The 22936-nt window shown below is 45.2% G+C and overlaps 1 protein-coding gene across 5 annotated transcripts; it reads left to right on the top strand.

Moving 5' to 3' along the window:
* The first annotated feature begins 13704 nt into the window (after positions 1-13704).
* On the top strand, positions 13705-16847 carry LOC123099259 (F-box/FBD/LRR-repeat protein At1g13570). 5 transcript variants are annotated; one of them, XM_044521432.1, is made up of 6 exons: positions 13705-14066; positions 14252-14346; positions 14439-14562; positions 14719-15588; positions 15708-15860; positions 16231-16847. In XM_044521432.1, exons 3-6 carry the CDS (start codon positions 14467-14469, stop codon positions 16666-16668), a joined length of 1557 nt encoding a protein of 518 aa, XP_044377367.1. In that variant the 5' UTR covers positions 13705-14066; positions 14252-14346; positions 14439-14466; the 3' UTR covers positions 16669-16847. The 5 variants fall into 5 exon arrangements, with proteins under 5 accessions (XP_044377367.1, XP_044377365.1, XP_044377366.1 ...); XM_044521430.1 differs by having other exon boundaries at positions 14246-14346; XM_044521431.1 differs by having other exon boundaries at positions 14228-14346.
* The last annotated feature ends 6089 nt before the right edge of the window (positions 16848-22936 follow it).

The raw sequence follows: 22936 nt of genomic DNA, 5'->3' as shown, positions 1-22936 counted from the left end.
TTTCTTGCACCAAAAATGTTATCGTGTTGAAATAATTTATTCACAAAAATGCAGAATCTTGCACCGTTATGTTGAATCACTGTTCATGACATCGACTCAGTGATAAAAATATCCCCAAGACTGAAATAGCAAACAATATAAGATTACTAACCAAAATACCAGTGTTTTGGTTTGGCTATCTCTAGCTGTAGGCTGAGCTCTATTTGGTTTAGATGCCCTTTATCTAGCTCCGCTGCTTGTTGGCTGGCCACGTAATACCTGTACGGATAGCCCGGATGTGAGCCAGTGGCTCGTATGCATGCCAAACATGTGATTTCTGTAGGTATATGTCCTTTGCGTGGCTAAAGTGTCCGTCTCAAAATATAAGATTACTTTTTATACTATTATCATCAAGTTCTCTTAGATGATGAGCTTGCATGAACAAGTGGTAGGAGTTCTCGCCTTTCATACGATGAGCATCTGTTTGAGTGGGGAGAGGACATCTTTTCTCGAGCATTCCTCCTCCCTTGTATGTGCTGCCACTTTCGTCGGCTCCAAAATCATTTTGCCTGGCAAACACACAGGCTCTTAATTATTACATTCCTAGCTCGCCCAGTTCGAGCTTTCTTTACAAAGTCATCTTCAACATCCTTCATGTGTTTTCTTATTTTGGTTTACTGAGCGACCTTCAACAGGGTTCGTGCATTTTTCCAGTCCATTTTTCACCTGAATATTTCTTTTGAATTTCTAAAATTTATGATTTTAAATTCATCAATATCTAAAAGCGTTTTTTCAAAGATTCTATTTTTCTTAACATTCACTGAAAATTCATGAATATTTCTAAATTTAGGGAAAGTTTTAAAATTTCTCAACATTTTATAAAATCCCAAAAAAATAAAAAAATAGATTTTTTTTAAATTTCAATACATTTGTTTCAATTCTTGGATGTCCTTAAAATTCATTATAATTTCTCAAATTAATGACTTTTTAGATGTGTGAACATTTTTCTGTATTCATGAACATTTGCAAAATTTCCCAAGCAATTTACTAATTTTACGTACAGTTCCTATATTTCGCGAACATTGTTACAATTTATTTATGTTTGTAAATTCACAAACATGGTCATGGTGATTTTTTAAATGTGCGAAGATTTTTAAGTTTGTGATTTTTATAAACTCATAAAGATTTTTATAATTGTTGAATATATTTTTAATCGTGCACATTTTTATCTCCATGGAAATAATAATAAAACATAATGTATTTTTACTAACCAAAATGTAAAAATTTAAAGAAAAGCAAAGAAAGTAAAAAAAACTCAAAAAATGAAAAATGAAAGATAATAATATAGTAATAAAGGAAAAATATGAGAAAAACAGAAAACGGAAATCAAAGGGCAAAACAGTAGGGCAAGACACAAAATACAAAACGGAACAAAAGCAAAACCCAGGAAACCAACGCGCTGCACGTACATAATTGAAAGGAAGCTGAGTGTAAATGGGGTTGTCCAATTCGGACGCCCTTTGCGTTTGCCGGGGAATTCTATTTGACACGTAGGCCGCTAGTTAGATGACAGGCGGCGGGGAATCCTATTTGGCGCATAGGTTGCTAGTTAGTGAGCGAGCGCGTACCCCCGCTGCCGCTACTTACAATTTTGACCGGCCCATTAGATCCTTCCAGTTTTGGCGTTTTTTGTTGTTTTTTTTCTTTTTTCCTGCTTTTTTTTATTTTCGTTCTTTTTTATTTCGTTTTTCCTTTTAGTTTTTTTCATAATTTTATTTTTATTTAATATTTCTTCCTGAACATATTACAATCTCAGATGCTCACCATACACTCATCGATATGAATGCACATCATTACCTAAGTAAAAAACCTGCCTTTAAGAAATTACCTAAGAAGGTCGGGTGATGAAGCAGGCCTTGTTGGAGTACACCATGGAGCAAGGGGTGTCGCTTTGAGAGAACTATACCCCCCCCCCCCCCCCCCCCCCCCCACCCACACACACATGTTGGGCATTCAGATAGACCCGAGCCCTAATGTGAATCTATTGGAAAAAATCAATGTGTTGAACAGCTTCCCGAGATGTCAATGACCTATTGTAATTCTCCACCTTATGTTCCAAGGTCTCCATCACGTAGACCAAGGTTTACTATTATGCTTGTGTTAAGGAATGCATGTGAATCAAGAAAGTTGTGATCACCTAATGCAGAACATGTTATGATTACACCATAAGAATAAGACGTTCAGAGTAGTATGAGATACCTCCCAATCGGTGTATCTACTGAGGATCAAACAGAATTCTGTTTTTTTCTTCATATGAACATTAAGTTGATCTGTACCTGCACCTGATCATAAGTATAAAAGGACCTTGTTACTGACTGCAATATCTTCCACTAAAAAATGAAAGATGATATTCAGCACACATGCATACACATTTTGTGAGGAAATAAAAGACAATTGTGACTAACCTTTGCTTTTTGAAAAGCTGATCATGGTTGTTGTGACCATAAATATTTGGTTCCTTACTCAATATAATCCTCGGGTCATTAGTAGTGTAGAAAAGCAGTGCCTGGTTTATTTCATTAGATGCACACTTTGCTACTATAGGTTTGGGCTGCTTGGGGTTGGGGAGGTTGTACCTTCACCAGCGTGCTTCTAGTTTTTTTTTAATCCTATTCGTCCTCCCTCACCCTCTCTTGTTACCCACTCCACTCCCCTCTCTGCCTCCTCCTCTTTCTCCCGGATCTTGATATTCGTCGCATGCGCCACACGTGCTCAGCCGACAACTTAGCACCACGAACGGGAGAGCCCCATGGAAAGGCACGAGATGCAGGGGGAGGGGGGTTCGCCTCGGCTCAAAATCCCCGCCCATATATTTGTCGAGCAGGCCCGTGCGGGGCGAGTAGTGAGGGTGGCGAGTGTTGGAAATATGCCCTAGAGGCAATAATAAATGGTTATTATTATATTTCTTTGTTCATGGTAATTGTCTATTGTTCATGCTATAATTGTATTGTCCGGAAATCGTAATACATGTGTGAATACATAGACCACAACGTGTCCCTAGTAAGCCTCTAGTTGACTAGCTCGTTGATCAACAGATAGTCATGGTTTCCTGACTATGGACATGGGATGTCGTTGATAACGGGATCACATCATTAGGAGAATGATGTGATGGACAAGACCCAATCCTAAGCATGGCATAAAAGATCGTGTAGTTTCGTTTGCTAGAGCTTTTCCAATGTCAAGTATCTTTTCCTTAGACCATGAGATCGTGCAACTCCCGGATACCGTAGGAGTGCTTTGGGTGTGCCAAACGTCACAACGTAACTGGGTGACTATAAAGGTGCACTACGGGTATCTCTGAAAGTGTCTGTTGGGTTGGCACGGATCGAGACTGGGATTTGTCACTCCGTGTGACGGAGAGGTATCTCTGGGCCCACTCGGTAATGCATCATCATAATGAGCTCTATGTGACTAAGGCGTTAGTCACGGGATCATGCATTGCGGTACGAGTAAAGAGACTTGCCGGTAACGAGATTGAACAAGGTATTGGGATACCGACGATCCAATCTCGGGCAAGTAACATACCGATTGACAAAGGGAATTGCATACGGGATTGATTGAATCCTCGACACCGTGGTTCATCCGATGAGATCATCGTGGAACATGTGGGAGCCAACATGGGTATCCAGATCCCGCTGTTGGTTATTGACCGGAGAGGCGTCTCGGTCATGTCTACATGTCTCCCGAACCCGTAGGGTCTACACACTTAAGGTTCGGTGACGCTAGGGTTGTAGAGATATGTGTATGCGGAAACCCGAAAGTTGTTCGGAGTCCCGGATGAGATCCCGGACGTCACGAGAGGTTCCGAAATGGTCCGGAGGTGAAGAATTATATATAGGAAGTCAAGTTTCGGCCACCGGGAAAGTTTCGGGGGTTACCGGTATTGTACCGGGACCACCGGAAGGGTCCCGGGGGTCCACCGGGTGGGGTCACCTATCCCGGAGGGCCCCGTGGGCTGAAGTGGGAAGGGAACCAGCCCCTAGTGGGCTGGGCGCCCCCCCATGGGCCTCCCCCCATGCGCCTAGGGTTGGGAACCCTAGGGTGGGGGGGCTTCCCACTTGCCTTGGGGGGCAAGGCAACCCCTTCCCCCCCTTTGGCCGCCGCCCCCCCCAACCCTAGATGGGTTTTGGCCGGCCCCCCCTCCCAAGGGGGCCTATATAAAGGGGGGAGGGAGGGCAGCAACCTACAGCCTTGGGCGCCTCCCTCCTCCCCTGCAACACCTCTCTCTCTCGCAGAAGCTCGGCGAAGCCCTACCGGAGACCCGCTACATCCACCACCACGCCGTCGTGCTGCTGGATCTCCATCAACCTCTCCTTCCCCCTTGCTGGATCAAGAAGGAGGAGACGTCGCTGCACCGTACGTGTGTTGAACGCGGAGGTGCCGTCCGTTCGGCACTCGGTCATCGATGATTTGGATCACGGCGAGTACGACTCCGTCATCCACGTTCATTGGAACGCTTCCGCTCGCGATCTACAAGGGTATGTAGATGCACTCCCTACCCCTCGTTGCTAGTATACTCCATAGATGCATCTTGGTGAACGTAGGAAAATTTTAAAATTATGCTACGATTCCCAACAGTGGCATCATGAGCCAGGCCTATGCGTAGTTACTATGCACGAGTTGAACACAAAGCAGTTGTGGGCGTTGAGTTTGCCAATTCTTCTTGCCGCTACTAGTCTTTTCTTGTTTCGGCGGCATTGTAGGATGAAGCGGCCCGGACCGACCTTACACGTACGCTTACGTGAGACAGGTTCCACCGATTGACATGCACTAGTTGCATAAGGTGGCTAGCGGGTGTCTGTCTCTCCTACTTTAGTCGGAACGGATTCGATGAAAAGGGTCCTTATGAAGGGTAAATAGAAATTGGCAAATCACGTTGTGGTCATACGTAGGTAAGAAAACGTTCTTGCTAGAAACCTACAAACCACGTAAAAACTTGCAACAAACAATTAGAGGACGTCTAACTTGTTTTTGCAGCAAGTGCTATGTGATGTGATATGGCCAGAAGATGTGATGAATGATATATGTGATGTATGAGATTGATCATATTCTTGTAATAGGAATCACGACTTGCATGTCAATGAGTTTGACAACCGGCAGGAGCCATAGGAGTTGTCTTTATTATTTTGTTTGACCTGCGTGTCATTGAATAACGCCATGTAATTTACTTTACTTTGTTGCTAAACGCGTTAGCCATAGAAGTAGAAGTAATCGTTGGCGTGACGACTTATGAAGACACAATGATGGAGATCATGATGATGGAGATCATGGTGTCATGCCGGTGACGAAGATGATCATGGTGCCCCGAAGATAGAGATCAAAGGAGCATAATGATATTGGCCATATCATGTCACTATTTGATTGCATGTGATGTTTATCATGTTTTTGCATCTTATTTGCTTAGAACGAAGGTAGTAAGTAAGATGATCCCTTATGATAATTTCAAGAAAAGTGTTCCCCCTAACTGTGCACCGTTGCGAAGGTTCGTTGTTTCGAAGCACCACGTGATGATCGGGTGTGATAGATTCTAACGTTCGAATACAACGGGTGTTGACGAGCCTAGCATGTACAGACATGGCCTCGGAACACACGCAATACACTTAGGTTGACTTGACGAGCCTAGCATGTACAGACATGGCCTCGGAACACGGAGGACCGAAAGGTCGAGCATGAGTCGTATAGAAGATACGATCAACATGGAGATGTTCACCGATCTTGACTAGTCCGTCTCACGTGATGATCGGACACGGCCTAGTTAACTCGGATCATGTTTCACTTAGATGACTAGAGGGATGTCTATCTGAGTGGGAGTTCATTGAATAATTTGATTATATGAACTTAATTATCATGAACTTAGTCTAAAATCTTTACACTATGTCTTGTAGATCAAATGGCCAACGTTGTCCTCAATTTCAACGCGTTCCTAGAGAAAACCAAGCTGAAAGATGATGGCAGCAACTATACGGACTGGGTCCGGAAACTGAGGATCATCCTCGTAGTAGCCAAGAAAGATTATGTCTTAGAAGCACCGCTAGGTGATGCACCAATCCTAGAGAACCAAGACGTTATGAACGCTTGGCAGCAGCGTGCTGATGATTACTCCCTCGTTCAGTGCGGCATGCTTTACAGCTTAGAACCGGGTCTCCAAAAGCGTTTTGAGAAACATGGAGCATATGAGATGTTCGAGGAGCTGAAATTGGTTTTCCAAGCTCATGCCCGGGTCGAGAGATATGATGTCTCCGACAAGTTCTTCAGCTGTAAAATGGAGGAGAACAGTTCTGTTAGTGAGCACATACTCAGAATGTCTGGGTTGCATAACCGCTTGTCTCAGCTGGGAGTCAATCTCCCGAATGACGCGGTCATTGACAGAATCCTCCAGTCGCTTCCACCAAGCTACAAGAGCTTTGTGATGAACTTCAATATGCAGGGGATGGAAAAGACCATTCCTGGGGTATATTCAATGCTGAAATCGGCTGAGGTAGAGATTAGAAAAGAACATCAAGTGTTGATGGTGAATAAAACCACTAAGTTCAAGAAGGGCAAGGGTAAGAAGAACTTCAAGAAGGACGGCAAGGGAGTTGCCGCGCCCGGTAAGCCAGTTGCCGGGAAGAAGTCGAAGAATAGACCCAAGCCTGAAACTGAGTGCTTTTATTGCAAGGGAAGTGGTCACTGGAAGCGGAACTGCCCCAAATACTTAGCGGACAAGAAGAAGGCCGGCAACACCAAAGGTATATGTGATATACATGTAATTGATGTGTACCTTACCAGTACTCGTAGTAGCTCCTGGGTATTTGATACCGGTGCGGTTGCTCATATTTGTAACTCAAAACAGGAACTACGGAATAAACGGAGACTGGCAAAGGACGAGGTGACGATGCGCGTCGGGAATGGTTCCAAGGTCGATGTGATCGCCGTCGGCACGCTACCTCAGCATCTACCCACGGGATTAGTTTTAAACCTCAATAATTGTTATTTAGTGCCAGCTTTGAGCATGAACATTGTATCTGGATCTCGTTTAATTCGAGATGGCTACTCATTTAAATCCGAGGATAATGGTTGTTCTATTTATTTGAGAGATATGTTTTATGGTCATGCCCCGCTGGTCGATGGTTTATTTTTGATGAATCTCGAACGTGATGTTACACATGTTCATAGTGTGAATACCAAAAGATGTAAAGTTGATAACGATAGTCCCACATACTTGTGGCACTGCCGCCTTGGTCACATTGGTGTCAAGCGCATGAAGAAGCTCCATGCAGATGGACTTTTGGAGTCTCTTGATTACGAATCATTTGACACATGCGAACCATGCCTCATGGGTAAGATGACCAAGACTCCGTTCTCCGGAACAATGGAGCGAGCAACCAACTTATTGGAAATCATACATACCGATGTGTGCGGTCCAATGAGTGTTGAGGCTCGCGGAGGATATCGTTATGTTCTCACTAGCACTGATGATTTAAGTAGATATGGGTATGTCTACCTAATGAAACACAAGTCTGAAACATTTGAAAAGTTCAAGGAATTTCAGAGTGAAGTTGAGAATCAACGTGACAGGAAAATAAAATTCTTACGATCAGATCGTGGTGGAGAATATTTAAGTCACGAATTTGGTACACACTTAAGGAAATGTGGAATAGTTTCACAACTCACGCCGCCTGGAACACCTCAGAGAAATGGTGTATCCGAACGTCGTAATCGCACTCTATTGGATATGGTGCGATCTATGATGTCTCTTACCGATTTACCGCTCTCATTTTGGGGCTATGCTTTAGAGACTGCCGCATTCACTTTAAATAGGGCTCCGTCGAAATCCGTTGAGACGACACCGTATGAATTATGGTTTGGGAAGAAACCTAAGCTGTCGTTTCTAAAAGTTTGGGGATGCGATGCTTATGTCAAGAAACTTCAACCTGAAAAGCTCGAACCCAAGTCGGAAAAATGCGTATTCATAGGATACCCTAAGGAAACTATTGGGTATACCTTCTACCTCAGATCCGAAGGCAAGATCTTCGTTGCCGAGAACGGGTCCTTTCTGGAGAAGGAGTTTCTCTCGAAAGAATTGAGTGGGAGGAAAGTGGAACTTGATGAGGTGATAGTCACCCCTTCCGAACCGGAAAGTAGCGCAGCGCGGGAAAATGTTCCTGTAGTGCCTACACCGACTGGGGAGGAAGTTAATGATGATGATCATGAAGCTTCGGATCAAGTTACTGAACTTCGTAGGTCCACAAGGACACGTTCCGCACCAAAGTGGTACGGCAACCCTGTCCTGGAAATCATGTTGTTAGACAACGGTGAACCTTCGAACTATGAAGAAGCGATGGCGGGCCCGGATTCCGACAAATGGCTAGAAGCCATGAAATCCGAGACAGAATCCATGTATGAAAACAAAGTATGGACTTTGACTGACTTGCCCGATGAGCGGCGAGCCATAGAAAACAAATGGATCTTTAAGAAGAAGACGGACGCGGATGGTAATGTGACCATCTACAAAGCTCGACTTGTCGCTAAGGGTTATCGACAAGTTCAAGGGGTTGACTACGATGAGACTTTCTCACCCGTAGCGAAGCTGAAGTCCGTCCGAATCATGTTAGCAATTGCCGCATACTATGATTATGAGATATGGCAGATGGACGTCAAAACGGCATTCCTTAACGGCTTCCTTAAGGAAGAGTTGTATATGATGCAGCCGGAAGGTTTTGTCGATCCTAAGAATGCTAACAAAGTATGCAAGCTCCAGCGCTCAATCTATGGGCTGGTGCAAGCATCTCGGAGTTGGAACATTCGCTTTGATGAGATGATCAAAGCGTTTGGGTTTACACAGACTTATGGAGAAGCCTGCGTTTACAAGAAAGTGAGTGGGAGCTCTGTAGCATTTCTCATATTATATGTGGACGACATATTATTGATGGGAAATGATATAGAATTCTTGGAAAGTATAAAGGCCTATTTGAATAAGTGTTTTTCAATGAAGGACCTTGGAGAAGCTGCTTATATATTAGGCATCAAGATCTATAGAGATAGATCAAGACGCCTCATTGGTCTTTCATAGAGTACATACCTTGACAAGATATTGAAGAAGTTCAATATGGATCAGTCCAAGAAGGGGTTCTTGCCTGTATTGCAAGGTGTGCAGTTGAGCACGGCTCAATGCCCGACCACGGCAGAAGATAGAGAAAAGATGAGTGTCATCCCCTATGCCTCGGCCATAGGGTCTATTATGTATGCCATGCTGTGCACCAGACCTGATGTAAACCTTGCCGTAAGTTTGGTAGGAAGGTACCAAAGTAATCCCGGCATGGAACACTGGACAGCGGTCAAGAATATCCTGAAGTACCTAAAAAGGACTAAGGACATGTTTCTCGTTTATGGAGGTGACGAAGAGCTCGTCGTAAAGGGTTACGTCGACGCTAGCTTCGACACAGATCTGGATGACTCGAAGTCACAGACCGGATACGTGTATATTTTGAATGGAGGAGCAGTAAGCTGGTGCAGTTGCAAGCAGAGCGTCGTGGCGGGATCTACATGTGAAGCGGAATACATGGCAGCCTCGGAGGCAGCACAAGAAGCAGTCTGGATGAAGGAGTTCATTACCGACCTAGGGGTGATTCCCAATGCGTTGGGCCCGATGACTCTCTTCTGTGTCAACACTGGAGCCATTGCCCTTGCGAAGGAGCCCAGGTTTCACAGGAAGACCAGGCATATCAAGCGTCGCTTCAACTCCATTCGTGAAAGTGTTCAAAATGGAGACATAGATATTTGTAAAGTACATACGGACCTGAATGTAGCAGATCCGTTGACTAAACCTCTCCTAAGGGCAAAACATGATCAACACCAGGACGCAATGGGTGTTCGATTCATCACAATGTAACTAGATTATTGACTCTAGTGCAAGTGGGAGACTGTTGGAAATATGCCCTAGAGGCAATAATAAATGGTTATTATTATATTTCTTTGTTCAAGGTAATTGTCTATTGTTCATGCTATAATTGTATTGTCCGGAAATCGTAATACATGTATGAATACATAGACCACAACGTGTCCCTAGTAAGCCTCTAGTTGACTACCTCGTTGATCAACAGATAGTCATGGTTTCCTGACTATGGACATGGGATGTCGTTGATAACGGGATCACATCATTAGGAGAATGATGTGATGGACAAGACCCAATCCTAAGCATGGCATAAAAGATCGTGTAGTTTCGTTTGCTAGAGCTTTTCCAATGTCAAGTATCTTTTCCTTAGACCATGAGATCGTGCAACTCCCGGATACCGTAGGAGTGCTTTGGGTGTGCCAAACGTCACAACGTAACTGGGTGACTATAAAGGTGCACTACGGGTATCTCCGAAAGTGTCTGTTGGGTTGGCACGGATCGAGACTGGGATTTGTCACTCCGTGTGACGGAGAGGTATCTCTGGGCCCACTCGGTAATGCATCATCATAATGAGCTCTATGTGACTAAGGCGTTAGTCACGGGATCATGCATTGCGGTACGAGTAAAGAGACTTGTCAGTAATGAGATTGAACAAGGTATTGGGATACCGACGATCGAATCTCGGGCAAGTAACATACCGATTGACAAAGGGAATTGCATACGGGATTGATTGAATCCTCGACACCGTGGTTCATCCGATGAGATCATCGTGGAACATGTGGGAGCCAACATGGGTATCCAGATGCCGCTGTTGATTATTGACCGGAGAGGCGTCTCGGTCATGTCTACATGTCTCCCGAACCCGTAGGGTCTACACACTTAAGGTTCGGTGACGCTAGGGTTGTAGAGATATGTGTATGCGGAAACCCGAAAGTTGTTCGGAGTCCCGGATGAGATCCCGGACGTCACGAGAGGTTCCGGAATGGTCCGGAGGTGAATAATTATATATAGGAAGTCAAGTTTCGGCCACCGGGAAAGTTTTGGGGGTTACCGGTATTGTACCGGGACCACCGGAAGGGTCCCGGGGTCCATCGGGTGGGGCCACCTATCCCGGAGGGCCCCGTGGGCTGAAGTGGGAAGGGAACCAGCCCCTAGTGGGCTGGGCGCCCCCCTCCCATGGGCCTCCCCCATGCGCCTAGGGTTGGGAACCCTAGGGTGGGGGGGCTTCCCACTTGCCTTGGGGGGCAAGGCAACCCCTTCCCCCCTTTGGCCGCCGCCCCCCAACCCTAGATGGGTTTTGGACGGCCCCCCTCCCAAGGGGGCCTATATAAAGGGGGGAGGGAGGGCAGCAACCTACAGCCTTGGGCGCCTCCCTCCTCCCCTGCAACACCTCTCTCTCTCGCAGAAGCTCGGCGAAGCCCTGCCGGAGACCCGCTACATCCACCACCACGCTGTCGTGCTGCTGGATCTCCATCAAACTCTCCTTCCCCCTTGCTGGATCAAGAAGGAGGAGACGTCGCTGCACCGTACGTGTGTTGAACGCGGAGGTGCCGTCCGTTCGGCACTCGGTCATCGGTGATTTGGATCACGGCGAGTACGACTCCGTCATCCACGTTCATTGGAACGCTTCCGCTCGCGATCTACAAGGGTATGTAGATGCACTCCCTTCCCCTCGTTGCTAGTATACTCCATAGATGCATCTTGGTGAACGTAGGAAAATTTTAAAATTATGCTACGATTCCCAACAGCGAGGAGCAAAGAGAGGCAGGAAGACACTCGGGGCGGTCGATGGGTGAGGGGCGGCGATGCGGCGCGGGCTCAGCGGGTGGGGCGGCGCTCGTGCCAGACTCCGGTAGTGGGGAGATGCTTGAGGGTATGCATCTCGGCAACGAGCAGTGAGAGGTGAATGCACTAGGCTACGACAGTGTGATGGATCTCATGCGAGAATGGGCGGGCTGTCTCGAAAGTGGGCTGTTGTTGGAGGGATTGCGGCCCTCAAGTGATCAGAGGTGGGCACGTCGGTGCGGTCATTGCCTTAACTTCTCTCTCCCAATCGTGATCTTCTTGTGCTCCAGGTCTTCTGCACTGATGTTGCGCCCGTGTTCTGCTAGTGTGAGGTCCAAATCATGGGGGAGTAGAGGATTTGGGGCGGCGGGGGGGGGGGGGTAACTGCACATGGTTGTGTGCGCTCGGGGAGGGAGAGAGAACATAGAGGATATGAGGAGGAAGAGATAGATTTGGGCGTGCGGGGATGGATTTGGAGGTGCACGGTATGAGGGCATGTGAGGTTGTAGGGGTTGCGGACGCGGGGCGTGGAGTTTTGTATTTTTTTTCCTCTGCGGTGGACTAGGATCCGAATGTAAATTACTAAGTGTATTTCAGAGAATGGATTAGGTTAAGGATAGCTGTTAGATTGGGTTTAGTGGTTCTAATCATGAGGTGATAATGGGTCCGTGTGTGTTTTGTGAGGTATGGTTAGAGAACATAATATTGATGAGGTTTTGTATAGAGCACATCTTGTGCCCTAATTATTGCACACCTAAGTGACTTAATCAAACTAACAAGACAAAAGAAAAAAGACAAAAGAAAATGCTTGCACGAATCTTAGCGTAAAATCAGTGACATAAGACTTAAATGTGCAACACTTAGAGCACATCTATATGTGCTTTAGCAAAAATGTGTTGATGATACCAAACTACTACTAGTCCGCTGTCTTCCCTACCCTAGCATCCGCCACGAGCCAGGCGACTAGGGAGGCGATCTTCTTCCACCGATCTCCACCAGCGAGGGTGCTGGCCCCCTCTCCCTCCGGCTGCTGCTCCTGCGGCAGGAGGGAGGGGGACCCCATTCCTCCGCTCTGTAGTTAGGGTTTGGATTTGTAGGTTGTGGTGTGCCGTTGGGGTGGTGGGGTGGTGGGAGGGGCGCCCGGACGAATAAATCTGCCTCAACTCCACTCCCACACCGGCGGTGTCCTTCATGGCGGCGTCTCGGAGTCGCTGGCATCGTGTATTTGCCGATCCTTCAGATCGGCGGCGTTAGGGTTCATGGATGGTGCCGGCGAGGCAGCGGCGGCGACTCTCCTTCTGCTTTGTCCCAGTTGCTGCGGTGTTGTCTCCGACGTCATGGTGGAGCAGGGAGGTTTTGTCGTCCAGAAGTACGCGCAGACGCTTGTCTATGCAAGTGACAGTTGGAAGATGGTGTATCTTGTGCGGGTTTTGTGGTTGGAGGCTGACAGTTCTGGTTTCATCCTCCGACGTCGTAGTCGTGCGGGGGTGTCAGTTCTGGAGTTCGATGGCGTGTTCGGGACACATTGCCCCGGTCCGATTCTTTCTTTCAACGGCAATGGTTTTACTTCAGGAAAACTATTTTCGAGGTATGTAAAGTTGTTGATCAGCGATGGAGCCGCGTCGAGCTCGGGTGAAGAGGTGATTTGTCTCCTTTTTCTTAGTGAAGAGAGACATGCACTGGTTTTTGCATAGAATTATCCTATCTTTTCAGTCCTGTAAAGTCGACGTTGGCTTGTAACCGATTTTTGATGTTATTAATGAGACATGTATTACTATGAAAAAAATTGTATTGATGATTATCTAAAAAAAGATAATGTTGATTTTGTAAGTACTACTTGGTGCTCTCTCCGTTCCTAAATACTCCTATAAGACATTTTATAGATTTCACTAAGAACTACGTATGGATATACTCCTACAGATATACTTTAGAGGGTACATTCACTCATTTTGTTGTGTATATCGTCCATAGTACAATCTTAAAACGTAGAGATATGGTGAGATTTACAGCTCACGTTGGATGGGCTGTGCAAGGAATTAGCTGGAACAAAAAAAGCCACGAGCCATGCCATAGGAGGAGCTGCTGGAGTTAGGAGAAGCCAGCGGAGGCCGCCGCCGCCGCCGGCTCCGAACTGCGACCGCCGACCGGCCACACCTTGGTCTCAACGGCGCACTCGTCGCCGAGCATCGCCCGGCTTTGTCGCTAGAATCGGGGGATTTCCGCCGAGTGTAGGCGGCGGTGGATTGGGCGCGTCTCGGTCCAGATACATTGGCGGAGGGCATTGTTTTCCTCGATCTCTCGCGAGTCTCATCATCCGAGTTCCCGCCGTCTCCAGATCCGTCCACTCGCCGCCGCCCCTATACATACGGTACGGTATCTATCAACGCCTCTCCCCTTGCGTATCGTATCTCGACAAAGTTCCATCGTTCCAGAGCTTCACTTGTTATATCTCTCCCACAAGATCGATTTCCAACTAAGAAAGAATCATGTTGATTCAGAAACCTGGCAGATAATTCCTCAGATGTGCAGATTCTAAAACTATTTCAGATTCAGTATCCCTTGGCGGGACTAGGGAAAGAAGAGTGCACTAGAAGCATAATGCGTCTGAAATTACAGTTTGTTCCTAGCTGATGATACCTACTTTCAAGGTCCACTTCTTACAAACTTTTGATGTCGGATGACTCTGTTTAGGCTTTGAGCTTTTGATGTCTGATGACTCTGTTTTCATGTTTGTGTTCAGGCAGAGCAGAGGCTAAGATAGTTTTTTAATGGCAAACATAGATATTGGTTCAGATGAAGATCTGCATCAGACCATGATGATGAAACCAAAGAGAAAGGGGCTTCAACTCACCAACCTGCCAAAGGTATGGACTTTATATATTCGAATGCACTCATGCCAAGTTATCAGAATCTTATCAAGTATATCAACTTGCTGTCCTCCTCCTACTTTTGCTTCCCAATGCAGCACAACAACTTAATTTGCTTACCAATGTACAACTATCTGAATGCCTTTGCTCTAGGACATTCTCTGCAGCATCCTGTCACGGTTGCCTATAAAGGAAGCCGTGCGGACGAGCATACTGTTGGAACACTGGAAACATCTTTGGCGCTGCCACTCAAATCTAGAATTCAGTCTTAGATCAATGTTTCCAGGTCCTCGTACCAATGGACCCAACGATGTTAGGCCATGGAAAGACGTGTTTATTGAGAGAGTTGATGCGGTCCTGCAGCAACACTCTGGTGCAGGGGTTGACAACATTCAGTTCCAGGCTCCATGTGACGATGAGCATGGGGATCGGATAGAGGGATGGGTCAGATTTGCTACTGCTTCCAAGACGAAGCAACTTATTCTCGATTTCTCAGCTACACACCATATAGAGCAACATCCATATAAAATCGATTTGCGGCTTCTCGATGACAGTAAAAGCTCACACCTGCAATCCATAAAACTCTGTTCCGTTTCTCTAAAGGTGCCTGCGGATTTCAAGGGTTTTCGGAACCTTAAATGGATTTTCCTAGCGGACACGAATATTACCGACGGCGACCTTCACCATTTGGTGTCCAACTGCAGTGGTATTTTGGAGTTCCTTGGAATCGCTGGTTGTGGGATGCTCAGAAGGTTACATATATCTCATCTTTCAAACAAGCTTAAGCATTTGCAAGTATATGACTGCCGCTTGCTTCAAGCGATGGAGTTAAACTTTGGTCTGGTAAAGCTCGAGTACAGAGGCCCGTCTGTATTGTTATCGCCTCCTGGAAGTTTACTTCTAGCAGATATATGCATCAAGCTGGAGGGTATCTGTACTAATTCTCTAGAGTACATGTTCACCAAACTTGGTCATAATGTGCCTCGTCTCGAGATTCTGACTCTAAGATGCCGTGAGGGGAAGGTTTGGGATTCTCTGTTCTTGGCTTCCACCTTTTGTGCATCCCTATTTAATATTTCTTAGGCTTCATTGTCGATTTTATTGTTTGTTTTCTTACCCGACTATGTATTTGTGTGATTCAGATGGCTACACTGCGAGGAAAACTGCATGAGTTTGTTCATTTGAAGCACCTGAGACTGGACTTGACTTTTGGGTGTGCGACAAGGACAACTGATATTCTTGAATTTGCCTGCCTTCTGGTTGCTGCTCCTTTCTTGGAAAAGCTGGAATTTCACGTAAGTTTGGCCTTTCAACTTTCATTCTACTGCAGTAACCATTAGAAAATCGATTATTGTTTGTAGCCGACCCCACTTGTTCTTTTAAAATTAATATGACATTTAGGAGTTGTTCGGCAGTCCTCCAGCTCCCTAAAATCTCAGAATCTGTGGAGCTCCTTTTTCCCCGCTCCGTCATTTTTAGCTATAGCTCCATCAACTCCCGGAGTCGACTTGGGGAGTGGAGAGTCTCCGAACAGGCCCTTATTATCTAGTAATCAGAATCCTGTTCAACATATAGTTCGACTTTTATTACTTTTTTTGACACAGATTACTGAGCTACTTCAGACTGCTAAACAAAAAGTACTCACATCCTTCATTTTATCTACAGATGTGGCTGCGCTGCCAGCATGAACGATACAGTGTGGGTAAAGGGCATCTCCGGAGCCTTCCCTCCCAACCACACTCCCAGCTCAGGTCGGTCGACATCACGGGGTTCTACGGCGAGAAGGACCAACTGGAGCTGGCGCTCCACATCCTCAGAGACTCCGTCGTGCTGGAATCGATGAAGATAGACCCAGGACCCGCGGCCGCCCCCGCTGGTCTTACCCGACTGGCGCGCACGGAGGCTCCTCATTTTGTGGACGGCTACGAAGTCGCCCGGGAGTTCCTCCTCAGCAGAGACCGCCGCGATGTTGTCCATGTCGCAGAGCCTCTGGCCTGTCGTCTGAGGCCGCTCATGCTTGGCGCCCGGTGGCGTATCGATGCAGCCCAACGTGCGTCTTTCTTTGCAGCTCTGCGCAGAAGAAACGCGGAGAATGCAGGGTAATGGTCGCTGCCTTCCTCCGGCCGGGCTTTCTGAAGCTATGCATACACCGGTGACATTTGGTAGCATTCATTCAGAGTTGGTCAAAACTCTGTCTGCTGAACTCCATCCATTTGGTAGCATTCATTCATAGTGAAAACTGTTTTGTTGGATCATAATGGAAAAGAAAGGACTTTTGTTCAGAGCTTGGCTTAACACCATGTATTTGAATCCTCCCTTGGCCAGTTTAGTTTGTGCTCATTTGGGGCATTCCTGCTGTTAGGAAGAAACTTGAAGGGGGGTTGCTTGACGATTCGAAAAGGATTTGTGCAAGTAATTTGAGTGGGCTCTCTTCTTCCTTACTCTTTGGGTTGATCTCCCCCTGATTTGATTTGCTCCGGTCCATTGCTTCTCTCGGTTAGTTTTGTTTCGTTTCGTGTTGCCAGCAGTGGTTCGCTGTTTAGTGTGTGTGAAAGAATCCTGGTGTGTGATGTGATTCAGCGATTGCGCATGTTCAGTTGTGCAACATTTTTCATTTGTTCGGAATGTTTAAATATTATTTCTACTTTTTTTTCTTCCTCTTTGTTTTATTCCTTCTCTTCTCATGCCGGCCTCTTGTAATGTCTCTGACCCACCAGGGCAGGCCGGACGGATGGAGTAGCTATACTATACCCATGAAGCAGATCTGTACGCACGGCGTTCACTGCTGTTGTGCTGATCTGAAGCACTAGTTTTTCAAATAATGCGACCTGAACTTAAATTAAATTCAGACATCAAAAAGATGTTGAAAATTTCAAAAACTGTTCGCGGAAATGGAAAATTTTCATATTTTAAAAAAATGTTTGCGAATTTAAAAATCTTCACAATTTACCAAAAGTTCATGATTTCAAAAAAAGTTCACTAATTTTGAAATAATCATGATTTAAAAAAATGTTCATGAATTTTAAATATGTTATAAAAATGAAATTGTGATATAAAAAATTGTTCACTCAGTTGAAAGATGTTCGCAAAATGGAAAAGATAAATAAAAATTGAAAGAAAAATGAGAAATAAATGGAAATGAAAAACAAACATGCAAAAAAAGGAAAAATAAAAATCAATAAGAAAAGTGAAAACGAAAAATAAAAAAAGCAGAATAAACACAAAATAATGAAACAAAAACCGGTCAAGGAAGGTTCTAGCACAAGGATCAAGTTGGGCCAGCCCAGATAGGATCAGCTTTCCTTTGTGCGCGATGGAAACCCACGGATCCCCTCAGGGCGCCCTATATCTCGCTCTAAGCGAGACAGGGAGGGAGTCTCCCGTCGGGTAGCCCAGTTGAGCCGGCCCAGCCGAGCGGGAGGCAACGGCCTGTCTTTTAAATTATATTTTCTGTTTTCTTTTCTCTTTTTTTTTCTTTCTTTTTGTAAATTTCTTTATACATTAGAGTAGAATATATATATATATATATATATATATATATATATATATATATATATATATATATATATACACACATTTGAAAAAAAGTTGAACAATTATTTGGAAATTGTTGAATAAGTATTTAAAAATATTGAACGGTTATTTGAAAAATGTTGAACAAGTATTTTAGAAAATGTTGAAAAAGTACTTAATTTTTATTGAACAAGTATTTGAAAATTGTTGAATAAGGATTTTGAAATATGTTAAACAAATATTTGAAAAAAAATCATGAACAAGTATTTGAAAAATGTTGAACAAGTACTTGAGAAAATGTTGATTATGTACATAAAAATGTTGAACATGTGTTTGAAAATATTTGAACAAGTATTAACAAAATGTATAACGAGTATTTAAGAAATGTTGATCCAGTATTAGGAAAAGGTTGATCATTTATAAAATAAATATTGAATAAGTATTTGAAAATTAATGAACAAATATTTTAAAAATGTTGAACAAGTATTTAAAAAAATGTTGATAATGTGCGTAAAAATGTAGAATGGAAAAAAACCAAAAAATGAAAGCTGGAAAATAAACCAAATAAACCAAAGGAAAATGAAAAAAAGGAAGACACAAATAAAATCTTGGAGAAGAAAAAAACAAAGAAATCGAATAAATGAAAAAAAGGAGAAAACCCGGCTCTTCTTTTCTACAAGTACGGCGCGCTCTACTAGTCAAAACGAACACGAAAATGGTGGCTGGCTTTGCTACTTCTTGTCGAGGGGGGCTTTGCTACGCTTATGTTCGAATCCTGGACCACCCCCCTTTGTGTGCTCCCTTTTTCTGAAAATCGTTTGTTTTAAGGATACTCTATTGGGCTTGCCTGTTACTGTAGCATTCAACGCGAGATTTTCCTACAGGCTCGCTTAATGCGAGAAATAGCACTCGCGGTTCCCCCAAGCCCATCCTCAATGGCCCGGCCCAGCGAAGGAGGAGCATTTGTGTTTCTTCTTTATCATTTTTATTTTTTTATTACCCTTGGTTAAGTTTCTGAAATGGAAAAAAAATTAAAAAATCATTCACTGTGCACTAGAAAAATATAAAAGCAGTGTAAATTTTTTGTTCACATAACCTTTAAATAAGTGTTTGTCTCTACAGCATAATACAATACGGTTTTGGGAGATTTTTATAATTCTCCTCTTTGTTGTGCGGGCTTGATGGTTTCTCTCTGTCTTTTTTAGTTTTTATTTTGCATTTTTAAATCCCATGTAAACATTGAAAATTAAACGTATTAAAAACTATGTAGGCGAGCAATTGCATTTTAAAGGTGAACCCCATGTCATTCATTCAGTAATAGGAGTACAACCACATTTCACCGCGATCTAGAGGCAACCAGAAGGACAATTGGCACACCACTTTTGTTAAAATAACCCTATAAACACATGGAAGTCATCGGGGGACCCAAAAGCAAAACAACCAAAAGCCGACGTAAATGAGACCTTGCCGGACATAGGAGATACACCACCATCTCACGTAGGAGCAAAGAAGCGCCATAGCAAGCAATGTTGTACCGTGAGTCGACAAAATAGCTCGTCGTGCGGCCTAAGACTTTGTAGCTTGTCTGTCGGGGATCTTCCACACGGTCCCAGGCCCGTGACTTCTCCATCTTCATTCGATACGGTCGGATGGTAGACCTGAAGCCACCTTCATGCAACCACCAAACACATGCCAAGCCAGCAATCTTCCAGATCAGGTCACTACCATCTTGCTTGAGAAGATAACACCAACAGCCCAGTTGCATCCGGAACAAGGCCACCTACATATCCATACCATAGCCCCTGAGAAAACACCTTGGAACGGTGTGATCGGAGCACAATGGGACTTCATAAAGTCGCCGCCGCAGCCGCGTCAACCATGCTTGACCAACAAACCTACCAGATCGACCACAGAGGCACTTCATTTACCGCTATCGTCACCACCACTAAAGAAGAAGCCATGGTCAGGCAAAACCTAAGCAAGGTAGTCCTAAAACTACCGCTAATACACCCCTCACGCGCGGGATTCGTTGAACCGGAAGGAGAGCCAGAGACAACGCCGGCAAATGGAGGCGCCAAGGGTGGGCGGTTTCACTTCTTTCCATCGGCACGGGAGGAGCAAGGTATTTTGAGAAGGAACAATGCAATGTAGTTTATGTATGAATTGTGCGAACACAAAATGGGTGTTTTATTTTTCTTTTTTGAAGTTAAGATAAAATGGGTGTTGATACCACCAGTTGTGTTCTTTTCTGCGGTATATACTGCTGCCGGTGCCACGTGTCCCAGCTTTTAGTAACTTGGGCAATAACTTATAGAGGACCTAAGGAAGGATTGACCTCGATCGCAATATATAATAGACTGGTAATTACTGCTTGCAATACTAGCTTATTTTTGGAAGGAATTAATTCACCCATAAACAGATCAACATGAAAGGTCTCCCTCATCTCATCCCCTTGTTCTGATTGATCAACATGAGAGGCCAAACTTGGATTTGCTAGCCAAGTAATCTCGATTGGTTCGTGTCAGATCACCGCAACCCTATAAAGGGCGGGTGGTTTCGCTTCTTTCCATCGGCACGGGAGGAGCGAGGCGGTTTGAGACGGAGCAATGCAATGTAGCGTACGTACGTACGTATGAGTTGTGCAAATATGAAATGGGTGTTTGTTTTTTGCGGGGGAATATGAAATGGGTGTTGATGCCACCAGTTGTGTCTTTTGTGCTGTAGTGCCACGTGTCTCACCTTTTAGTAACTTCCTCAAGAACTTATAGAGAAGCCAAGGAAGGATTGACGTGGATGGCAATAATAGGCTACTAATTACTCCTCGCCATAATAGGTTATTTTTGGAAGGAATTAATTCGCCAAGTTCATTCCATCATATTCAGATCAACATATGAAAGGTCTCCCCGGACCATCTCATCCATCCCCTTGTTCTAGCTTGCTTGTAATCTTGATTCGTGTCAGATCACCGCAGCGTCCCTATAAAACATACTAGTGGAGCACCAGCCAAGCTGCACCGACAGATCTCCAGACCAAGCAATGGCGTGCGGCTACAGAGCGGCGGCGCGCGACGTCTCCGGCGTGCTCCTCCTCCTCCTCATCATCGTGGCCTCTCTCGCCACGGTCACCAGTAAGTAAAACCTCACTCAACCCCGACGTGCTTTTCTTCTCGCGGAGCTGTGCATAGATGATGATGCATGGGGATTTGTTTGCCGTTGATCTGAATAGGGTCGGCGTGGGTGGGCGACTACGCGTCGGACCACGGGTGCGGGAAGACGTTCGTGGAGGCGCTGTGCGACCCGGCGGACGCGGCCCAGAACCGCGCCTGCAGCGACGCCTGCCACTACAACGGCTGCGGCGGCGGCCGCTGCGTCTACGTCGGCGCGGCCCGGGGATGCTACTGCAAGCCATAGCCCTAGCAATCGGTCCATCTCGATCGGGCGGCGCACCCTCTCCTGCTCCTGCTCCGCTTTAGCTAGTCGATCATGTGTTCCCTCGTTGAATTGAATCCAATAAAGAGGCATACATGCATGTCAGATATACTCATCATACTGCACCAGTCCATAGATCCCTGAAGAAATTGCTCCTGGGAACGCACAGCGTGATGGTTTTTTATTTTAGCATGAAGATGATTTAGTTGATGGGGATCGAGGGAGAAAGGGAATGCATATGCATGCAAGCAGCAAATCTTTTTCGCTAATAACTGCAGATCGATCCATATTCAGTGCCTGCCGTATATGGGAAACACATTTTTTCCTTCTTTTTTTTAGGAAGGAACGTTGTATGTTTGACACGAAATCAATTATATCCATTTGTTGCGTGGGATGCACAAGGAATGCATGCATTACTTTGGCGTTCATTACTTTCAGCTTTTTCCTTTGGGAGAAAAAACGAACATGGACTGGGACCTGGCCTTATTTTATTTTATTTAAAAATAATATATATTTAAAAATAAAATATATTAATATGACGAAGATACTAATTATAGCCAGCCATTGCACCTACAAGATGTCACAATGACATCCAGAATGCACTCAATCAAAGAAAAAAAATTAAAAGAAAGGAAAAAGACCAAGTAATCAGCCGCACACAAACCACCACCTAATACAACACGTGGAAAACATAAAAGGTCTCTAAAATCAACGCCTCCAAATAGAAAACAGTGCACAAGCGCCGTCATTGCCCGATCCAAGATCTTAGGTTTTCACGTTGGAGAAGTCCGAACTCTCAAAATAATTCCTTCAACAAGGCAATTGCCAGACACAACCAATGAAAGCCAGACCTTAGGTTTTCACCCTGAAAGTCCCGGCTCGGCACCCGAGGAGCACCATCAAAAATGAATTCCTCCTGTGCTGCCGCTCCTACTTGACACTGCTACTCTTGAGAGTTATCAAACACCTACACGCAAAAAAAAATCAAACACCTGGTTGTCTCCGCCGCCTCAAAGGCTCCGTCCGTCTAACTGATAATCTGATCTCAGTCACCATGACCTTCTCCACAATTGTCTACACCATAGAAATCAAGAAGCCGACATGTTTCATGGTGTCATAGAGCTTCGTGTCATCCCCTCATAGAACCTCGTAGGCCGAAATGGACGTGCACGACCGAATTCTATCCGATCCAGATATCTTCGGCAAGATCTCCGACAGCAGTTCCGGAACACGTCGATGACCAGATCGATGAAGACCGATCATGCAGGATGTTGTCGTGATGCGAGAGCAGCATGAGGACCATCACCTTTATTCATGGCAGCAGGCCCCCACGGCGCCCCGATCCAACCCGCCGTCGCCCGACCGCAGCCATGGGCCGAACTCCACCAACCAACCAAGATCCAGATCCAGATCGGGGGGATCGGTAGCCC

The sequence above is a fragment of the Triticum aestivum genome, chromosome 4D (genome assembly GCF_018294505.1).
Source record: "Triticum aestivum cultivar Chinese Spring chromosome 4D, IWGSC CS RefSeq v2.1, whole genome shotgun sequence".
Taxonomy (NCBI): domain Eukaryota; kingdom Viridiplantae; phylum Streptophyta; class Magnoliopsida; order Poales; family Poaceae; genus Triticum; species Triticum aestivum.
This window is presented reverse-complemented; position numbering and strand designations above follow the sequence as displayed.

Excerpts from the sequence above, each read along its gene's own strand:
- LOC123099259 (XM_044521432.1), top strand. The coding sequence starts at position 14,467 with ATGGCAAACATAGATATTGGTTCAGATGAAGATCTGCATCAGACCATG. Across the intron at positions 14,563-14,718 it reads AACTCACCAACCTGCCAAAG|GACATTCTCTGCAGCATCCT; the intron begins GTATGGACTTTA and ends CCTTTGCTCTAG. Across the intron at positions 15,589-15,707 it reads TAAGATGCCGTGAGGGGAAG|ATGGCTACACTGCGAGGAAA; the intron begins GTTTGGGATTCT and ends TGTGTGATTCAG.